Genomic DNA, 22,469 nt, shown 5'->3' with positions numbered 1-22,469 from the left:
GATCTCTATGGCAACCCGCTCCGGCTGACGCGGGACACGGCGCCGATGACGTCAGCCTGGTCACCGGGGATGGGACGCCAGAGTCTGCAACATGGGTGTATGTGGTGTAAGCTTATATAGGTAAGTGCACTTTTCTCTATCTGTGTTCTCTGACGAAGGAAATAAAACTTCCGAAACTGTTAGCCATCACTTAGTTGTTCACGGCTCCAGCTTATTTATTTCTATTACCAAGTCCCCTTTGGAGTGCCGTCAGCAGCCGTGCTTGGACTCCTGCATATCTACCATTGAAAGGCACCGGGGGCCGATGTCCGCTGTACTTGGGAGTGCCGGTTCTCCACTTTGTCTATATATATATATATATATAATTCCAGGGGTGCTGCCATATGTTGTATTTAATTCCAGAGGTGAGTTTTTCTGGGGCGCTGCTAAATTAGCCATAAAATTCTTTGGGTGAGCTAAGTGTGTCATATAATTTTTGGGGCAATCAAAGTGTGTCATATCATTTGTGGGGTGAAGCTAAAACTGAACTCAAGCGCTACCTGAAAACTCACCTCTTCAGGCAAGCCTATCATATTTAAGTTCCATACGCATAACCCTCTGAGGCACTTATGTATTATATAGTTTGCTATTACTTGTGCCTGTTCTTGTGTTTCCCTCCTATGTCCCTATAGATTTTAAGCTTGCAGCAGGGCCCTCTGACCTCCAAGTCTGTCTGTTGTTACCCAGTTTGTTTTATCTCTGTTTACAATTGTAAAGCGCAACGGAATCTGCTGCGCTATATAAGAAACTGTAAATAAATAAATATTGTGGCAGAGTCAGCATTCCCCCACATGATGGTAATGTGGAAGATCCAGACCAGGTTTTGGTAGCAAAGCAGAATCCCAGATGTGTAATCAGCAGCACCTGGGATTTCCTGATATAAGGATTTCCAGGGCAGAGTCACCTTGCTCTTGATGGTGGATTAGCTACCCAAGCCATAGGCCGGGGATGTTCTATTGTAGGGACCATTGGAGCCTTTCAAGAGTCTGTTATGCTGAGAGTGCCTGTATGCTACTTCCTAAAATACGTACTGCATATGGATTTAACCTGTTATGCTGTGACCTGCTGTTTAAAATAAACAAAAAAGTCTACACCTGATTTCCCCCCTGACTCTGGAGATCTAGCTTCTAAGCACAAAGCCACTGCATCTGGCAGGGCCGAGCTCCCCATACAGTCTAGAGATCTCTGTGAGGGAGAGATGCCCTGGGTACACCTTCTCACGCTCAACTGCGGATAAGCCCAACCCTGAGACCCTGGATGCAGCAGGGAGGAGGGGTAGATGAGAGGACAGAGGTAGCAGTAGGACCTGATACAGGGGAGCGGGGAGGAGGGAGGACCTGACATACAGTAGGGATGCGGAGAGGAGGGGAAGAAGAGAGGATGGAGGGAGCCGGAGGGAGCGACCTCACACAGGGGAGCCTAACTTCACTATGCCCATTCCAGCGCCACTAGCTGCCTTATAGCCTGTCAGCCACAGCAGGATAGCAAAAGCAGGGAGAGCGCCTCTCTAGACTCGCACCTCCCTGCTTTGCATCCTCTGCTGAGCGGGTAGCACCGGCCCTGTTGCTAAGCACTCCTGCTCTACAGTTGAGTATTTGCATTCTCTGGGCCATAATTTAAGGCTAAGGTAGAGGATAGGCTTCTCCTCTCCATCTAATTCTTGGGTAAGGACTGTCCATAATCCTGTTCCAGAGGCATCCATCTGTAAAACAAATTGTTAAAGTCAGGAGCTTGCAAGACAGGCTCTGTACAACAAAGCTCCTTGAATCCTGCAAAGAAGTTTCCCCTGGTCTAGACCACAATATATTGTATGAGGACTGTTTTTCAGACATTGGGTTAGTGGAGTTCGTGGCAAAATCTCATATGACCCTGCGGTAGTAACTCACCAGACCAAGAAACTTGTGTACCCGGAGATACTTTAATATGGCCTCCACCTTTGGTATGTGTGACCCCCATTTAGAGCTAAAGGTGAGCATATTCCTTGTGGTGCCACAGCAACTTGTTCATAGCTCTCTGGAAGGTTGCAGGGGCACCATGTAAACCAAATGGCAAAACTTTGTACTGAAATAAGACCTCTGGGCTGTTTTTGCCTTAGCAGCTTCTGTCAACGGAATCTGTCAATATCAGATTCAGGGTGGTAAGATACTGACTCTAGGCTAAATTTTCTACCAGCTCATCAACAAGGGGCATAGGGTACGAATCAAAGCGAGAAACTTGATTTAGCTTATGGAAGTCATTGCAAAATCTTAAAGCACCCGAAGGCTTAGGTATAAGACAATTGGATTATTCCACTCACTGATTGATTCCTCTATGACCTCTAGGTGTAGCATCTCTTCCACCTCTTGCTTTACCGCTGCCTGGTTTGGGTATGCAATATCTTTGTTTTGTTACCAGACCGGGTGGAGTCACAACATTATGATGAATGATTTGTGTCTTCCCCGGAATGGCAGAAAACAACTCTTGGTACTGCGCCACCAAATTCACCACTTCCTGTTTCTGACCCGGAATAAGTGTGACGTCAACCTGGCATTCTAGAGCCTTTTTTTGCTACCAATGAAGGCTAGCACCTTGTCTTCCGTTTTAAAGGTCCGGTTGACCGAGGTAACATCAAAACTTTAGTTCTGATGTTGTTGAACCCTTTCCATGTGTTCCTTCAAGAGTGGCGCAATCTGCCTTGGACTGCAATTCGGGCACAAACTGAACAATGCAAGGGGCCCGAAAGGGTTGTTTTTCCCACCCTTTTTTAATAGATCCAAAATCCCTCTGGGTTGTCTCCCATAGAGGATCTAAAAAAGACTAAACCCTGTAGAGGATTGGGGTACCTATTTGTCCGCGAACATCAAATAAACTGGGAGCAAATACCAGTCTTGTTTTTCTTGAGACACTGCCATCTTTATCATTTGTTTAAGGGTTTGATTAAACCTTTCTACCAGTCTATCTTGAATGGTACCGAGGGGATTTAGAAGGGGGACATGCTAGGCAGCGAATGTAGCGAAAGTTGTGTCAAAATAGGATGAAGCAGATACAGAATAGGACAAAAGCACAGTTCAGGCTGCTTACTGTGAACTACTGTATGTTTAATGAATAAACATGTAGTGGCAGAGTCGTGCTGTGGGGGGGGGGGGGGGGGAGAGACATGCGGAGGGGTTAGACGGACTGGGGGTGGTACCGGTACCACTGATGTAACAGGTAATCCAGCAAAAGTAAAATTTGACAGTTAGAAGTGTGCGGTTACGCTGAGCACTGTGTGATTGTTGAAAGATAATACACAATCATGTGATCTAATGTGTCCAATCTAGTTACTGAGTTTTCCTTCATTATACTATGCCATTTCAAACAAACATGTATCGACATATTCACACACATATTTCCAAATATTATTTCTATCTTGTTTCTTTACAGCAACTTGTGTTTTTTTCTGTAGATTCCCAGGTGCTTGGTGAGAAAGTTAAGTCTGGATTTACTTATAGCACGTTGTCTGGAGCCTTACATATTAATTACAATACACACTTACACCACAGGCGGTAATTAGCCTCAGTGGCAAAGTGTCAAGTAGCACCACCTCTTATTGTCAGAAATCACTCATTTACATCCTTACAACCAGGAGTAATATATGCTCTGCAATTAAGGCTGAAATAGCAAGTGATCAATTATGTACCAAGCCATAGGTTTGTCCCATCAATGTAACTACTGTACATTTCAACCACTGAGCATTGCAGATTTGCATATAGGACATTTGTAAAAAAGTGCACAGGATTGTGTTAATGTGATCACAATACAGCGTAGAGTACAGCCGCTTACACTTTCTATATACAGCTGTCTTCCCTTTAAACATGTATAGTATTTTGTTTTAGACTTGTCTCCTCTTTATGTTTGCTCTCTGTAGACTGGCTACATAACTGCAGGTCTGTGTAGCCGGAAACACGTGTAAACACTGACATTGACAACAACAGAGCATAGACATAAACATGATCATTATACTTGTTCCTTAAGTTAGTACAGATTCTATGTGGATCTACAGATGTGTTCTCATACACCATTACTCAAGAAGCGCCAAATAGCATTTCTCCACGCAATGAGTCCCGAGCGTCTCACCCAAGCCGAACAGCTTCTTGTTCTGAATGTGAGCCCTATATGCAGAAATAAAAGCACTGGAAGCTAATCAGCTGTTCTGCTAGTGATGCAGACCACTGTAATTTGCAACATTTGTTGCTATTGAATTGATTTAAAAATGTATCTTATGCAAATAGCTTCTGCGTGCGGAAGTGCGCTGTTCTGCTGTTTGGAGTGTGCTGTTCTGCTGGCGGGAGTGCGCTGCTCTGCTGTTGGGAGTGCTTTGTCTGGCTGATGAGGGTGTGCTGTTCTGCTGGTGGGAGTGCACTATACTAGGACAATTCTGCACTACTCATCACTGCCCAAATTGTCCCTCAGAGCATTTATAGAATGGGTGCCGAATGGTGGCCTGACAGGGGCTATTCTCCCTCGTGGGGAGGGGGGGGGGAGGAGAGGGGGCGAATGATCACCATAGATGGATAATAAAACTTGTGGTAAGCGCAGCAATCCTGCAAGGGGCTTCTTTGCACTTGCCCCCTGTTGGAATACCGGCGGTCAGGATTCCAATGTTGGTATTCTGACCGGTGGAATTCCAACTTGCATGCCACCATACCACACCCTATAGAATCCTGGCATTTTGCAAGTTAACATTCAAACCTAATATAGAGCGTGTGTACTTGTGCAAGCTCGAGTGCTTGTTAATGTATTGTTCAACTGATCATTGGGTATTTAAATAGCCAAGGCAGCAGCATCAATGGATGCCAGATGGACGTGACATACTTTACAGCTTTAGTTCAGTTGCAGTATGTTCTAACCAAACTAGTAGTGTTCCTTTACAATTGACCCATTTATATATAAGTCCAAAATATTTGACAGGTGTAGCCAGCATGATTCTACTGGTTTCTTCCCTATTATACTTGTTTGTACAAATACTTCCAATGAAATGAGTGCATTGCAGTGCCATCAAGGCAGTAAACTGCCTTTGAGTTTAGAGTGATTCCAATATAGTGAAGCGGATTCAGATTTGCATTCAAGTTCAACACGTTTCCACTTGCCTTTTGTGCTCAGAACTGATTCAGATCTGGTCGATCATATCCAAAAACCGCAGATAAATATTTTTGGAGATCGCGGAGTAGGACCTGGCTAACAGGAGAGCCTTGTCCAGTGCTGGGTAGCCACCCCGCAGACTACCGCCGCCAGTTATACTTTTGGGAAATTTCGCAAGAGTAGAACAGAGTCTAAATTTGGCCCTAAATGTGCAACATAACAAACCGTATACACATGCTTGGATTCATATCTGTCATAACTGTCAGCTCGCTCAGCACACAGTGCTGCTAAGCACACACACACAGCGATGTGTAGAGCTGCGTGCTGAGCGAGCTGTCATTTCCCGGGTTCTCCGGTGAGATATATCGCTGGTGCACACTCCCATCGCGGGCAATAAGGTCGCTCAGCGACCATATTGCCCGCGATATTAACAAAAATCGCCCCCGTGTGTACACACCATAAGTGATCTAGTCAGATCGCTTAGAAAATGACTAATAATCCCTATGTGTGTAGGGGCCATTATACCTGCCATATACTAGATGCAAGAGATCTGTATGAAATCAGCCGCATCTCTGCAAATCGTTATAGAGCACACAAAGTAGTTATCACTGAGCATCCGTTTAAAAATTGAGGACAGTCTTTAATTGCAGCTTAAGATGTTTTAATACAAAAAAATGTGATTGTTTAATTGAGCGGACTTGCTCAATTAAACAAAGTATTTCTTTGGGTTGAAGGAGAAAATTTATGTTCTATACTTGTAAACCAAATACACATTTCATTATCTTCTCTAATCCTTATGGACAAACACAAAGAAGTGGCCCAGACGTAGGTGTAACACTTACTTAGTTTTCAATAGGCTTAGACAGAACGGCCTGATAATAGACTTGTGAATATGCGTAAGTCATTCAAGTGAAGGCCAATAAAAGCTGGGCACACTCTACACTGTCAGAGAAGCAACACACACAGACACACATACACACACGTACACTCACATTCACAATGTCTGTCCTTTTACATTGTTATCTACTGCTCCTCATACCTGGAGCAACAAGCTACACGATAAAAAGCTATTTTGGACTCAAACCTAATAATGTACAAGAGTATGCTAACAGGACTAACACATCAGTGGACAAGAACCTGGCCTCACGCAGCTTGCCCAACTTCATGATGAGTCTCTACCAAAGTTTTCATCGCCTAGAAAACAGACATGGAATAGAACTTGAACCAGTAGCACTGCACGGGGTTCCTTCCAGTCCACAAGCTGATATCATCAGGAGCCTGACTGCAAGAAGTAAGGACATCTACTCATATTATATATGTTTTTTTATTCACAATCAATGCACTAGATTTTTTTTAAACCACTGGAAACACCACATCCACATTGTCGGGTGGATTTCCTTTCATCCCAGACTATTTCTGCTTGTTCATACACATTTAACTGTCCTTCATTAATATGCACATGTATGCATGTATGTATGTATGTATGTATGTATGTATGTATGTATGTATGTATGTATATATGAGGGAGCACACAAAAGTGCATACACAATATGCACAATGGGGGAAATGTAATAGAATGAGAGATTCAGAAAGTAAGAGATTTGCTAATAAATCTCCAAGTTTTTTAAAGCGGCAATCATTTACACTGCAAAACCAGTTTGCTTTTTCAATGTAAATGATTGCCGCTTTAAAAAAATGAACATTTCTTGCCAAATCTCTCACTTTCTGGATCTCTCATCCTATTACATTTCACCCAATTTATCAATTTTAAGCTATAGTGTTATCCACATTATGGTGATCAATTATTTGCTGACACACAATACAGTAAAGTCAGCTTGTTCTTCTCATAATTGTATTTAAATTGTTATTTTGATTAAACTTTGCTTTGTACATTTAGAGAACTTGTTAGATACATTTCAATAATATTTCATAAATACCTTATTACAATTCTGCAAATGTAAATCGATAGAACAGTGTTCACAGGTCTTCTTTCATATTCAATAAAGAATGGAAAGCTTTATTGATAATGATTGATTATTAGTAAATAGTTTTCTAAATTATTGAATAATAAAAGACCTGTTATGGTGTTCCATTGTTTTAAGCAATTCAATGAAAGCTTAGTTCAGTGCCGCATTGTTTAGTCCAAATTATACCACAATATTTCAGAGCTGTTTTGAGACTCAGGTATATTTACTTAATTGTGGATTTTTAGAAGGTAAGATGTTGCCCATAGCAACCAATTAGATTCTAGCAATTATCTTCCCAAAGGTTTCAGATAAATCATAAGTAGAATCTGATTGGTTGCTATGGGGAACAAATCCACTTCTTAAAACCCGCACTTTAGTAAATATACCCCTCAACTAAAACAGGGTACCAATGACCTGTACTTGTTTCAAGCCTACAAGCAGGATAAGGGGCCCATATATAACATAATATTTGCGGCTAATTCTCCAAAACACCTGTTTTCAGGGGTTAGCTGCAAATATTAAGTATCCCCTAAATGTAACAGGATGCTGCCCGACCTGAGATTCCTGCTGCGATCCCTCCTGCCCCCCCCCCCCCCCCCCCCCCACAAGCAGCATCCCCCATTGGTTTCTATGGGGGATGCAATGCTGCCTGATGTATCAATATTGGGCAGCATCACAGTGGGTCTCAGGGCTACTGCTATTCTAAGACAGCGATAGCCCTTTGTAGACTATGGGGTACAGAGTGCACTGCTGGCGGGGCAGTGTGGTCAGCAGGGTCGGCTGGGGGTCAAAGCTAATCGTGCATGCACAGACCCCAGGCACTCAGCGCGTCTGCAGGGAGATACAAACAGGAGTAAGTATATTGTAATCATGGGTGGTAAATCTCGCCCAGATCGCATTGCATATGCGATCCAGTAGTAGATGGGCCCCTTAATGACAAACCCGAGCCTATAAAGGAATGCTGCTAGTTGGTCAACCCAACTAGCAGCATTCCTCTATAGGCTTCTATTAATTAGAAACAATGGAGTGTCTGACAAATGTACTAGGTGATAATGGATTAAGTAGTAGCATTTACATTGTGTGATAACAGTTGTGTGATGCTGCTACTGTATGTGATGATAAACTAGTGGGTGTATATGTAATGTCATTGGCTGTCAGAAAGCAAAGCTATCCCCACTAACGTACTGAAAATGGACGAGGGCTGGTGTAGCTACTCATGTATAAATGTCCCAGTCAGACACACTTTAAGAAAATCCTTACACAAAGCAGTAATACACATCCTTTTCTTGGACATGTCTGAATGAGTCCTCATCAGAAGACTCCTGCCAACCTTCAGCTTCTTAGGCAGCCTCACTAGTATTGTTCTCTAGCAGGCTTATGGATAGTGGATTGAGGCAATGTGTCTGATAGCCCTATAGAAATCCCACAAGACCCACATCCACATCCAGTGCATTAAGCTCATAAAGACCTCACAGGGTTCCTTTACTGACCTTCTCATAAAATAGGGCTTCATAATGAATATTTTTTGTTTTATTTCTAAAAAGTAAGTTATAAATCTTTATAATCACTTTAACCCCTTCAGTGGTGTTTTTTTTTTTTTTTGGGGGGGGGGAGCCCTCCCCACTGGGTGAGTTTTTTATGGGGAGCGCTCCCTTAAAAAAAAAACACCACTGCCTCCCTGGGTCCGGGCAGCGCCGATAAACTGTCAATCAGCCGCTGCCCGGACCTACACCCCGGCACCTCGTCCCCGGCAGCCGGCTTGTCATAAGCAGGCACCGGAGACTTCAATACAAAAGCCGGAGGGGAGGGGGGAGGAGGAGGCGCGGCGGACGTAAACAATGTGTGCTGTACAGCCTGCGGGGGGGATGTTCTAACATCCGCACCCCAGCTCCGCCCCCCTTCACATTCATGGCAAAGGACAGCTCTTGCATTAAGAGCTGTCCTTTGCGGTGAGAGTCGGCGGGTCCCATCGGGTCCCGGCGGCTCCCCTCTCCCTCCCTTACCCGGCGCTGCTCTGCTGGGCTCTCCTCCTCCCTGTACCCGGAAGAGGATCATAGTGCAGGGAGGAGGAGATCACAGGTCTGGCAGCACTGCTCTGTGCTGCCTGGACACAGGTGAGGGGCGGTTGGTGCAGCGGTGGGTCAGGTTAGAAGCCCATAGGCTTCTATGGGGCATCGCCAGATTTTTCTAGCGATGCCCCCCCCCCACCGTCACGATAACCCTGCGGAGGATGCTTAGAGCATCCCAAAATGCGGTAAAAACCCGATAACAGGGTTTTTACTGCATTTATAGTTTAGAGAATCTCCCCCTATGTGAGATGTCTGTGAACTACAGCATCCACAGATATATTGATTGTACACATCTGCCGACCCACTAGAGATATATTTGCCGTTTAGTGGAACAGCTAATATAGTGCCCAGGGTGTACCCAGTTTAAGAAGTAAATGATAGGTTACACTCTAACTTTACTTCCTGGTATCGACCTGGGTGCATGTTTGACCATCGAGCTACAGATGTGCCAGTACGGCAGGAATTATGGCATTAACTTGTGTGGGCTAATACCTTCTGAAGATGGCGTTAGCTGTCAGGGCCTAGATCTAAAAAGTTAAGCTTCAAAAGGAAAAAATCCATTATTGTAGTCCCCATAGACAGCTACAGAGACTACTTTTGTGAATGATAGAAGACGTAACACATTTTTGGCATCTGCTGTACCTTCAGAATAAATAAACTGTGTCCGGTGATGTCAGCTGCCTCCCCCCGCACCTGCGTCACCGGGTCATTACCATGGGAATGCTCAGTGTTTTCATGGGAACGCCCATAAAATCCTGGGCTGTGTCCCCTGCCCGCACTGCATACGCAGATGCTACAAATCGGTCCCCCATGCGAACACGCGGTGTGCAGTGGGGTGAGGCACAGCCTTTCCTGTCATACTGATGTATATGCCGCAGTTTTGAATTGATAAAGTATGTCAAAAATACAAATAATACAATTTTTTTTTTATATTTTTATTATTCTATTCATTTTAATAGTCAAAACATTGGAGTGAAAAGTCTACAGCAGGTGAGGCAGTGCCTCACCTGGCTACCTTTTTGCACATCTCTTATCAAACTTCAGTGAATCTCCAGCAGTGTATACTGCTGCACATGTGTATAATGCTGGCATGTACCCTATGGCTCATATATTGTGTGCAAACCTGTCTCTGGCACTTGCCGGGGACTCCTCAGCCATTTACCTCACCGCACGTGAGGTAAATTAGAATAACCCCCTTTTTTCACAGATATACTGTAGATTAATACTGAAGTAGCCTTTACATTTCCCAAAATTGAGTAGTGAGTGGTGTGAAAATCTAGATTTACTGAATCTTCTGCAAGGATTACTTAAGTGATCACCACTTAGTAGGTTATTTAAGCCTTGTTTACCACCTCTTTACAATTGTAAAAATAAAGGAAGCGACAAGGCAGCCTGTACAGTAGGGGTGGGCAGCACTACAGGCATAAATTTACACCTCGTCTAAGTGAGATGAGAAAACCAGGTCCCCCCCACCACTAAATACAAATGAGGCTGACAAGGGAAAATAAAATGCAGAATGATATTTGAACTGGGTAAGAAAATAGGACCCATATTAGAATTTCTGCTATATTATATACCTTAATCTCTTGATCTAGACAATGCTATGTGGGACAATATACTGAGGAACGATACTTAAAAAGTTTGGATAACCAGATCAAAACAGAGGTCTCATGATAAAAAAGTCAACATAATAAATTGTATTCAGTCAAGAATGTTATATATTCTATATTTTGATGTTACTGCTCTATCTATTCATTCACACACATTGGGCATGATGACTTGTGTGCTAATGCAATTGCGATTTTCTAGGCTACTAAGTGAAGTTGACGAGCAGAAATGAAAAGAGGCGCCCACTGGAGCCATCACAACTTGTTTGTAATTGCATGCACATTAGGGTCCAATTCGCAATGACGGGGAACATTGACTGCTTGAGTAGGTCTACAGCTAAGCATGGATGTGGCAGTAACAGCACAGGTGCCATATTTATCTGTGTACATGATTGCAGCTGACACACCCCAAAAATGGACAGGACAGGCCCGTGTTTTTCAGCCACTCCGTTTCACCCCCCACAAACATTTTCCTGTCAATCACTGTGCAATTATATTCTCATATGCCGGGGTCCCTCAGACTGTCATGATTTTTCTCCCGGGTCCAGCCCTCTCCGGGCACTGGGTGGCTCCTCAACGGTAGCAGGAAAGACCGACACACAGCCATGACGCCGCTGTCATGACCAGAGGAGGACTGGGGGAGCTGGGGCTATGGTAGCCGGAAGGTGCACACTAATTAGAGGTGTCTGCTCGCCACATCTATGTGGGAGGTGCAGCAGTGAAGAGAGAGCACACTGGGGCCAGGCAAAGAGGACAGGCACAGCCGGGAACATCACTGCTTCCCCACCTCGTCACTGGCCGTTACCATGGTAGCTGGCTGCTGGTTGGCTGAGAGACAGTCATTCTCAGCCAACTAGCAGCCTGTTACGCCATGGTTACTAATGTTAACGTTTTTAATGCAGCTGTGGGATCAGCGGTATGGCGTACCGGCTGGCAATCTATAATCGGTACGCTGTAGGGATGGGACATCGAAAGAAAACATCGGTCAAATGATGTTTTTCAACATTGGTTGCAAAACATCATTTAGACCTAAACATTGGTACTGTGAACCCGATGTTAACCGATGTTTCGATATTTTTTTAAATAAACTGGTTACCAAGCATATAATACACTAATAAGCTTCTGAAATGATAAATAATCCCTCTATTAAGTTTATCTTGTTGGAGGCTTACAGTTTATACACACACAATGGATATATGATTCTTGTTTTGGGGTAAATCAAATTTGTTACGGAAGGAAAAAAACATGAAGCGTTAACTATCAAACCTTTATTGCAACAACTCACAATCTGCTATTTGTACCTGGATTTTTAACTGTAGCAACAGGCTAATAACTTATGTTGATCATAGAAAATAGCAAAAAAACTGTACACACAGTGCAACATAGAACATACTATATTGTTTCTTAGAGTAACCATCAGAACAAAGACGCTGGAGCCAGTGCAACTGCAAATTAAGGTTTGAAACACGTCTGCATTTGACAAACCAGCCCCCATCCCCTCCCTCAAATAGAAACTACTGTACCTGTCACTCAGTATCTGCGTCCGCTGTAAGTCACTGCACGTGTGCAGTGTGACTGACATTGCATTTCAAAGAAATAAACTGTGCAAATGTCTGCATCCACAACTGAATCAGGCCCTTTGTAAGGTGTTGTGATATGCTTGCTGCATAATAATAAATCAATTGATAGATTGTAAGCTTGCGAGCAGGGCCCTCATACCTTTGACTGACTGTAAATACCCAGTTTGTTGTATCACTGTCTCCTTTGTAAAGCGCAAGTGAATATGCTGCGCTATATAAGAAACTATTAATAAATAAATATGAAGGGAGTTCACCACAATGTCACTACTAGTGACTATCGTATTATACTGTTCATTCTAGCACCCGCTATCTTTGAAAACCCATGCAGTTCCTCTTCCCTGCCTGGAGAGTCAATGTCTGCTGTAGTGCTTCTAGCACAGTGTGGTCTGTATATCAACACTGATATGCAAACCAGACCTGTACGACAGTGACTCACTAACAGCACCAGTTGCAGTGAGGCAGGGGTGGGGCTGTCCTGTGTGCTGCTGCTGAATGGCTGGCCAGACTGTCTTTCACTGTCAGCTACCAGTCACAGCAGCAGCCACACACACACACATATGAAAGCCCAGCCAGCAGTGATACTGTCATGTTTGTTAATGGTTTTTTTTATCAGTCTCTTAAGTTTTAAATGAATATAAATCAAGGAGAGAGAGAGCTGGCTGCAAAGCATTGAAAGCAGCACACATTGACACACAAAAGAAAAAACATTGGAAGATTGAGAAAAACATCGGGGGAGAAATCTAGCGATGTTGATGAAACATTGGATCCTCAACATAGCAGGGTTAAACATCGAACATTGGAACCATAAATCCGATGTTACCGATGAAACATCATATGATTACCCATCCCTAGTACGCTGTACCGGCCCGTACCACCATACTTTCACCTCTGCAGCTAGCAAGCTGCAAACATCAGTTTCGCAGTTTATCACTTGTTTATCCTGTTGAAAAGTTGTTATAATTGAACCTTTTATCAAGTTTGATAAAATTAAAAAGTTTGCAAAACAGTCCAAACACATGACTCATATATTGGTAAATTGCTAATTTACTTAACTTTCTTGAGATAGGAAATAGATATAGCTCCAGAAACCCTGTAATTTCCTTTGTCCTTGGTATATTGGTCACATTAAAACTCCTGGCTGCATGAAATATCATTTTTGCATATTGATATGTATGGAAATGTACTGGCTTTATTTAAAATTTCTAATGTTATACATGCTACGCCGAGAATGTTTTACTTTAACACAGCCTTATACACACTAAGGGGCTGATTCAGGATCGCTCATAGCCATCCAAATTCTGCTCCAGCCCTAATGGTCAGGGTTTGTGCATGCACATTTCTAAGCTTGTGCAAACCCAACAGCAAACGACTTTGGAGAGTTACAAACTCACCGGGACGTTTGCTGTGGGGAGGGCAGACAGGGGCGGACACAGGGCCGGACCAGGGAAACACCAAGCGTTTTATGGGCATCCCCTATTAAAATGCTGGGCGTTCCCCTGGGAACACGGGCTGGCTGATGCCTGCTGGGCATCAGCTGCCCACCCCATCTTCGTCCTAGCACTCGGAAATAAAAGTCAGTTCAGGACTTTTTGCACACTTCTTCTCACCAACGCAGTTCAACCTCCACCATGGCCCTTCTCTACCACCCACATGAATAGATAAATATAGGCGGTGCTTTTGTCACTGAAAAGTGCAGCCACCTACCCCTACCTCAGGTCCTGATAGCTCCATGGTTCTCCACCTGCAGCCAAGCATTTTTCCCCTCCTCAAGTGCAAGCATCTTCCTTTTCTGGCACTTTGTGGCCCTTATTCAGGTTGGCTCAGTGAGCTGCAAACATTGGATGTATTTAAGGTGTTATACTTTGTAGTGTAATGTGAATAAGGGGCACTACATTGTGTTGTTATGAGAATAAGTGGCACTACTATGTGGCGTACAGTAATATGGCTCATGATCACTACATGCAGTGTAGTGTGAATAAAAGTAATTTGAATTGGAGGTACTATTGTGTGACCACATCCCTTTCACATGAGGCCAAAGTATGGGAAGTAGGGAACACATTTATAGTTGCAGGGGAGTGGGGGGGCAAAAACCTTAGCACTAACCCTGTTTCTGCCTAATGGTGGTTATGTGGTTGCGAAAATTAGTTCCACCACCTCTCCAAGACTACTATAAGCCCTGAGTTTTGTTCATCATGCCAGATGTACACATAGTCAGTGTCGGACTGGAGCATAAAGAGCCCATCTGGGGAATAAAGTGGTAGGAGTCCATGCTCAAGGGGTGTGGCCAGTTAACATGGGGATGTGGTCAACTCCGCCAGAGGCAATTAGTAACCATGTAAATGACCCTCTAATAGAGTAACTATGTATGGATGGATGATCATTGTGTGTGATTTCTCTTGCTCAGTATAATGTATTTGTTGTGTTTTCCATACGTAACTATTGTAATGCTCCTATGTTGCCAGGGTCATCTTTCACTGTATTACGCGATGTTTACCTCAAGAGTGTAAAGCTCTTGGGGTACATTTACTAAGTGAGGAGTTCTATTGAAGATGGGTATTGCCCATATTGCCAATCAGATTCGACTTTTTATTTATTTAGCAACTTCTAGAAGAAAATAGATATAATCTGATTGGTTGTTATGTGCAACATCCCATCTTCAGCAGAACCTCCCATCTCAGTAAATTTACCCCTTGAGTACAATTGGAGAAAAGCACTATATAAATAACATTTCTCCTTATCACCCTTGCATTTATCTCTTGTTAAGGCTTTATACATCTGCCCCATTATTACATCTATTTAACATGGCAATAGGGTATTTTTTTTTCAATTCATAATTTGTATTTAACTGTTTTCTTCTTTTCCTTTTTTCTTTTTATATCAGAATTCAAACAAGTGGGACAAAGACACATCCTGGTGTTTGATTTTTCTTCTCTCAGCCGATATGAAGTGCTTCAGTTCGCAGAGGTTCGATTTAGGCAAAGTGTATTTGCAAAATCATCTAGCGATGGGGTGCATGTGATGATGGATGTTTTTCATGAAGACTCAACATGCCAAAAACCTCATGAGTTATGCCAAAATAATCTTCATTTGGGTGTATTTAACAGTTCTTCTCAATCTCGAGATTCTGAAAGTTGGGTAGTGCTAGAAGCTACAGAGATAGTCCAAAAGTGGTTTGAAAAGACTGGTACAGTTGGTGTCCACACTCCTGTTCATTGGAAACTGAGAGAAAAGCTTTTAGAAGAGAATGCAAAAAGAAGATATAAGGAAAACACAGAACAGCAGGTACTCATGTTTGTATATTCCAATTCTTACAAGAAGGAGAGGTCCTCAGTGACTGCTACGCTTCTGTTAGATGCATCGCAATCCAAATTCCTTACCCCACTTTCGGTCTTCAAAAACAATACTGTATCACTAAGACGTAAAAGAAGAAGCCACATGATCAGAGATCGCGTTCAGGGCATAAAGCAAGCCATACATGCTGACAGCACGAGCAATCTTTGCAGAAGAGTGGACTTTATTGTGGATTTCCGGATGATCGGCTGGGCTACCTGGATCATTCATCCCAAAAAATACAATGCTTATAGGTGTGAAGGCACCTGTCCAAGTCCAGTGAACGAGAGTGTCAAACCAAACAATCATTCATACCTTCAGGTACAAACACATGTGCTAATATAGCTAAAATGTAAAAAAATATATTTTTAAAATATATTATTTATTTATTAACAGTTTCTTATATAGCGCATACATATTCCACAGTGCTTTACAGAGAATATTTGGTACTTATGTAGTATCTGGGCTGCCGATTTCTAAATCGGGTCGGATCGGGAGATCGCATCGCATCGCATGCGACCATGCGATTCGATGCGATGCGATGCGATGCGATGACCCGATTTTTCCATAGGAATCAATGTTAAAATGGACTGAGTCCATTTTAACATGGAATTCAATGGGAAAAATGGGTCCTTTTCATACCCCTACTATCCAAGTGGGCATGGAGTTGGATATAAACCTGTGGCGAGCGTAGCGAGCCACCGAGCCCGAAGCGTGGCGAGCGAAGCGAGCCCCGCGAGGGGACGAATACCGTCCCCTCGCGGGGCTCGCTTCGCTCGCCACGCTTCGGGCTCGGTGGCTCGCTACGCTCGCCACAGGTTTATATCCAACTCCATGCCCACTTGGATAGTAGGGGTATGAAAAGGACCCCTTTTTCCATAGGAATCATTTTAACATTGATTCCTATGGAAAAATCGGGTCATCGCATCCGATATCGGATGCGATGCGATGCGATGCGATGCGATATCGCATCGCATCGCATCTGATTGTATGCCTTAACTTAAGGCATACAATCAAAAAATCGGCAGCCCAGATACTACATAAGTACCGAATATTTGAACATTTACATCATTCCCTGCCCCAGTGGAGCTTACAATCTATATTCCCTACCACATATACACGCACACACAGACATTCAAGGGTTAATTTTTGTGTTGGGAGCCAATTAGCCTACCAGTATAGTTTTGGATTGTGGGAGGAAACCGTAGTACCCGGAGGAAACCCACGCAAGTATGGGGAGAATATACAAACTCTGCACAGTTGGGTAGGGCCATGTTGGGAATTGAACCCATGACCTCAGTGCTGTGAGGCAGTAATGCTAACCATTACACCATACGTACTGCCCAAGTATATATATATATATATATATATATATATATATATATCAACCAGTAATATGAGACAATTCAAGTTTTTGCATGGAGAAAGTTATTGATAGAGATTAGAGGTAGAGCTGTAGCAAACTTTGAACATATAGTAAATCCCAATATAAAGGCACTTAAGGTCTATACACACTGGCCGATTTTGCCCAGCGTGTATGGACAGCAATGATCGTTTTCAGCGCTGGGGGGAAAGCCGCTCGGTGCATACACACTGAGCTGCTTTCCCCTGCCCAGCGCCGACAGTGGGGGGAGGACGGCTTTGCATAGCACAGAGCTATGCAAAGCCGTCCTTAAAGCCGCTCATCAGCTGGTAATACCAGCAGATGAACGGCTTTTCCGGCGATGAAGCGGGAGCGCGCAGCAGCGCTCACCACTTATCGCCGGGGCATACACACTGAGTGTTGAAAGCCGTTCAAGCATGCTGTTTTGAGCAACTTTCAGCTCAAACTCGCCCAGTGTGTATGGGCCTTTGGAATGAGATTTAGCAAACCATGGATATAGATAAATGACAGTATGCACTAAGCTCAAAAATACGGTCAAACCTCCAACATCCGCAGTTTTTGAATGATTGCCACAATTCCCATATGCTTTAAAATGAATACCACAGACACAGCATTCCCAACACAGAATGTTCCGAAGAACATATATGTTGGTAAACAAAGCTTTCCCAAGCTTGTGCCCGATAGGTATGCCATCTATAAATGGAAGGGCCTATAGAAGTTTATAGACTTCTTTTTGCAGAATTCCAATGATAGAGATCCAAAAGATCCCTCTATGTACCTTCGCAGCGTACATATGCCCTGGCCAGCATTCGGGTCATAAACCCAGAAGTCACCTCTTTGCAAGGGACAGTTCTTATTGAAAGAGCTATCCCTTATGTGATTATTCAGGCATACAATGTTAATAAACACCAGTATGCATGTGGTAAGGCGAGGTATTTATTACATAAAATATTCAATACATTATACATCCTGCCCAAAGTACCAACCAACCAGCTTTTAGATGCCCTGTTTTAAAAATGACAGTAAGAAGCTTATTGGTTGGTACTTCATCTATCGCTCAAGGTTTTTGACATCTCCCCCAGAATCTCAAACTTGAGAGGTTTTCAGTAAGGGTACAGGGTGATCTGGCAGGATTATTGTGATACAGGTGGAGTATCCCTTATCTGAAATGCTCGGGACCACAGATAAGGGATTTTTACGGTTTTTGGATTTTTTTAAAAACATACTTACCTGGTCCTCCCGATGGTACCACGGCGTCCACGGCGGCCTTCAGGATCTTCTTCAGCGGTCCAAGTGGTGCATTGCAAGTGCAGTTTTGCAAGTGCGCCTGTAACGTCACTGGCGCGTCCGCACACCCGCGTAATGCACTCCTGGGACTGCTGAAAATGCTGCAGGAGATCCTGAAGGCTGCCATGGACATCAGGGGACTTGGTAAGTATGAAAAAAGGGGTGGGGGGGGACCCCCAAAAAATTCTAAAAAACCCACGGTTTATGGAATATTTTGGATGAGATCTCCGGATACGGGAGACTCTACCTGTATTGTATGTAGCCTTACAAGTACATACACATTATGGATGTCAGATGTATAAAAGACCATCCACAGCACAGATAGTGAGATGTTGCCCTACTTGAACAAAGTAATTGACTAGTGACAGTACACCTTGGTATGAGCAACTTAAAATTGTGCTCAGTAATTTGTGAGAATATTTACAGAACTTGAACGTAGCTACAGCTTATATTCGTGAACCAGTATAGGTACATAATATCCAGCTTCACACACACTGTCCACACAAATCCACACATCCAGTCACTCAATTTTGAATTTATCTGCTTCTCGCATCCTTGACCACTTGCTGTGAGGAAAAGTGAGATAAGCTCACATTCTCACACTCCCTGAGACAATCAGCAGGAAGTCCTGTTCGATTAGCATATGGCAAGCTTCTTGTTTAAAAGAAACAGATTAATAGCATCCTTTAGCAAAGTTTACAAATACCCCTAGACATGCAAATGCTTATTTAAATAGCGAAGTAACCCTAGTCAAGTTCAAAATAAGAGTAATCAACATATACAATTATAAATGTATATATTTATTTATTAATAGTTTCTTAGGTACTTATGTAATATCTGGACTCCCGTTTTTCTTATGAGACCGCGTCCGCTCGCCACGCTTCGGGCACGGTGGCTCGCTGCGCTCGCCACACTATATAAAATCAACTCCATGCGTAGTTGGATAGTAGGGGTATGAAAAAATGGGGTGCATTTAACATGGGAGCCCAGATAATACATAAGTACCGTTTCTTATATAGCGCAGCCAGAGGTGAATTTGGACCTCATGGGGCCCTAGGTAAGACACCGTTTTGGGGCCCTCCTCCCTCCAACAATCCATAGTACCAGGGCCAGAGCTGAAATTGTTTAAGGACCTATTATGAGAAGTGGAGTAAGTGAGGTAAATGGCATGAGGGCATGTATATCCCATACACTATAAGCCCCATTGTCTCCCCAAACATTTTACATATGTGTGGAAAATAGATATACAATTTTAATACTTATGATTTATGGCCAACCATGTGGTCAGCTGGTGATCATAATTATGTCATAATGATTTGCCTATATTTATGTAGAGGCCTGGAGCAGCAGAAAGCATCGATAGAGTACCTTGGTGTGTGTTGGGAGGATTTGGTCTACAGCATTATGGTCGACAGTCATTAGGTCGACACCATTAGGGTCTAGGTCGACATGTGAAAAGGTCGACAGGTCATTAGTTCGACATTGTTTAGGTCGACAGTCAAAAGGTCGGCATCCAGTTTTTCACTGTTTTTTTACCTGAATGTCAGCACAGTCAAAATGGACAGTTTAAAGTGCACCGCTTCTCCTCGCATCGCTCGCGATGCGTCGGGCACGGTGCCTCGCTACGCTCGGCACACTATTTTATTCTCCTACCACGCCCTAGTGACTGGTAGGGCATGAAATACCGCCTGTCGGCACATGTTGGCTAAAAAAAAACATTGGAAAAACTCCATGTCGACCTAGACAATGTCGAACTAATGACCCGTCGAACTAATGACCTTTCGACCTAGAACCATGTCAACCTAGACTCATGTCGACCTTTTCCCATGTCTACCTAATGACTGTCGACCATAATGCTGTAGATTACAGGTCTCAAAGCCAAAGTAAGAAAATAACATCTAATTTTCCTTTACATAATTTGCAGTGGGTTACACCTTAACATAAAAAAAAAGATAGAGAATATGCAGTATACACCCTTTCGGCATAAGCCGGAAATCATGACAGAAGACCATGAAGTTGTATACACAGTTATCATAGCCATAGAGGTGGATGATGGCAGGGTTTTCTATGCATTATAACATGTTTGGGTACATAATCTATTAATGTACGTAATAGTTTGCAGTGCTAGAATCCAGGGTAGGTGGAGAGTTCCGGTTTGGAATGGGGGGATACAGTAAATACAAACTCTTTCCTGCTGTAGAAAAAGAGGGATATTATAAGTGTGCACTCAGCACTGGAGGTTATCAGTGTCTCACCTAGACCTGGTTATTTATTTATATAGAGCATGCAGCATTTTACAGAGAGAATATTTAATCGTTCACATCAGTCTCTGCCCCCAGTGGCGTTTACAATCTATTTTATATATTTATTATTTATTACCATTTTCTTTAGATAGCGCACACATATTCCACAGCACTTTACAGAGCATATTTTCAACATTCACATCTGTCCCTGCCCCAGTACAGCTTACAATCTATAGTCCATACATTCTAGGGTTAATTTTGTTGAGAGCCAATTAAACAACCAGTATATTTTTGGAATGTGGGAGGAAACCGAAGTACCCAGAGTAAACCCACACAAGCGCAGGTAGAATATAGAAACTATACACAGTTGGAATGGGATGCAGTTAAAATCCCGGCGGTCGGGATCCCGGCGTTCAGAATCCCGATGCCGGAATCCCGACCGCCGAAATACTGACACATTCTCCCTCCTGGGGTGTCCACGACACCCCTGGAGGGAGAATAAATTAGCGTGCCGAGCATAGCGAGGCACCGGGCCCGCTGCGTGGCGAGCGCAGCGAGCCCACAAGGGGGGGCGATCCACGTCCCCCCCTTGTCGGCATTTCGGCTGTCGGGATTCTGAACGCCGGGATCCCGACTGCCGGGATTCAATACTGAATCCGTTCGAATTACACCGTCTGTGTTCTTGACATGTGTATAGACAGTAGGGTTCATTCAATCAAAAGTCAATTAACTAACCAGTAACTGTTTGGTCGCATGGGAGGAAAGTGGAGCATAAATGTATGTTCATTTCCTGCAAAATGGGGACAATATAGAAGAGAAACAAGTTCTGCAAATCAGCAGTTATCACTAGTTATTTACTGCATTGAGGGGTATTCAATGCCGCAGCGAGCGGCCAGCGAGGGGGTTAAACAGCGAGGATTGCTGAAAACCAGCGATCCTCGCTGTTTAACCCCCGCGCCGGCCGCTCGCTCTATTCAACGTTGTGGGGAAATCCTTGCCGTCACAGGACGGCGAGAATTCCCCAAAGCAGCGAGACCTGCGGCTGCTGCAGAAAACTCACAGTTTTTAGCCACGGGTCTCACTGATTCTGGAGCCGCATCCGCCAATTCCCCCTTGCTCAAAAAACGGAGCGAGGGGGAATTGGCGGATGCGGAGGCTGCGTTGAATGCTGTCAGGGTGAGTGGTGACAGCGAGCAGGAAGCCCTGCTCGCTGTCACCACTCGCAAACAGCATTGTATACAAATCAGCACCAGCCAATGGGAAGTAGAAATAAAATATTTAACTGTACAAACATCATGTATATTCCAAAACTGCACCATTACTCATATTGCAAGAAAAAAGTATAACTGCTCTAAGTTAACTGCTTGTTTGTCTTTCATTGCAGAGCTTAGTAAACTTGTATGATAAAGAAAAAGCTCCAGAAGTGTGCTGCGTTCCCATCAAGATGAGCTCTCTCAGCATGGCTTACTACGATCATATGGACGTCACTTTCCAGAAGCATGAAGCCATGATTGTAGAGGAGTGTGGATGCCAGTGATGTTCTGTCTAGGGCACAAAGAGTCCCTTAATTCCAATATATTACCTGTGGCTTACTTACACCAAACCTGATTGGCAGCATAAAAATGGAGCCTTGAAGAGTATTGTTCATTAGAGACAGCCATGATGGAACTTGTGGACATCTTGGTCATCTTTCGATGATTCTGTTAAACATCATACTCTAGGTACACCATAGTATTACGCCGGGGAAATGTAATTCTCCATGATAGCCATAGAGGTGCAAAGGACAATTCGAGAGGTTTGGCTTTCATCATATACAGTGTTGTGGCTTCAAACATTGTAGTAGGACAATGTCACGTATTGAAA

At 43.5% G+C, this 22,469-nt stretch overlaps 1 protein-coding gene across 1 annotated transcript; it reads left to right on the top strand.

Annotated features, from left to right (window-relative positions):
• On the top strand, positions 1 to 22,469 carry NODAL (nodal growth differentiation factor). The gene is made up of 3 exons (XM_083145546.1): positions 1 to 120; positions 15,244 to 16,013; positions 21,991 to 22,469. The coding sequence occupies exons 2-3, from the start codon at positions 15,381 to 15,383 to the stop codon at positions 22,141 to 22,143; spliced, it is 786 nt and encodes a 261-aa protein (XP_083001672.1). The 5' UTR covers positions 1 to 120; positions 15,244 to 15,380; the 3' UTR covers positions 22,144 to 22,469.

The sequence above is a fragment of the Crinia signifera genome, chromosome 6 (assembly GCF_055691185.1).
Source record: "Crinia signifera chromosome 6, ASM5569118v1, whole genome shotgun sequence".
Taxonomy (NCBI): Eukaryota; Metazoa; Chordata; class Amphibia; order Anura; family Myobatrachidae; genus Crinia; species Crinia signifera.
Note: the sequence above shows the minus strand (reverse complement) of the source record. Positions and strands in the feature narration are given on the sequence as shown.

What these genes read in the sequence shown, in the direction of transcription:
- NODAL (XM_083145546.1), top strand. Translation starts at nt 15,381, where the DNA reads ATGATGGATGTTTTTCATGAAGACTCAACATGCCAAAAACCTCATGAG. An exon ending in ACAATCATTCATACCTTCAG is followed by an intron (nt 16,014 to 21,990) that starts GTACAAACACAT and finishes CTTTCATTGCAG; the next exon opens with AGCTTAGTAAACTTGTATGA.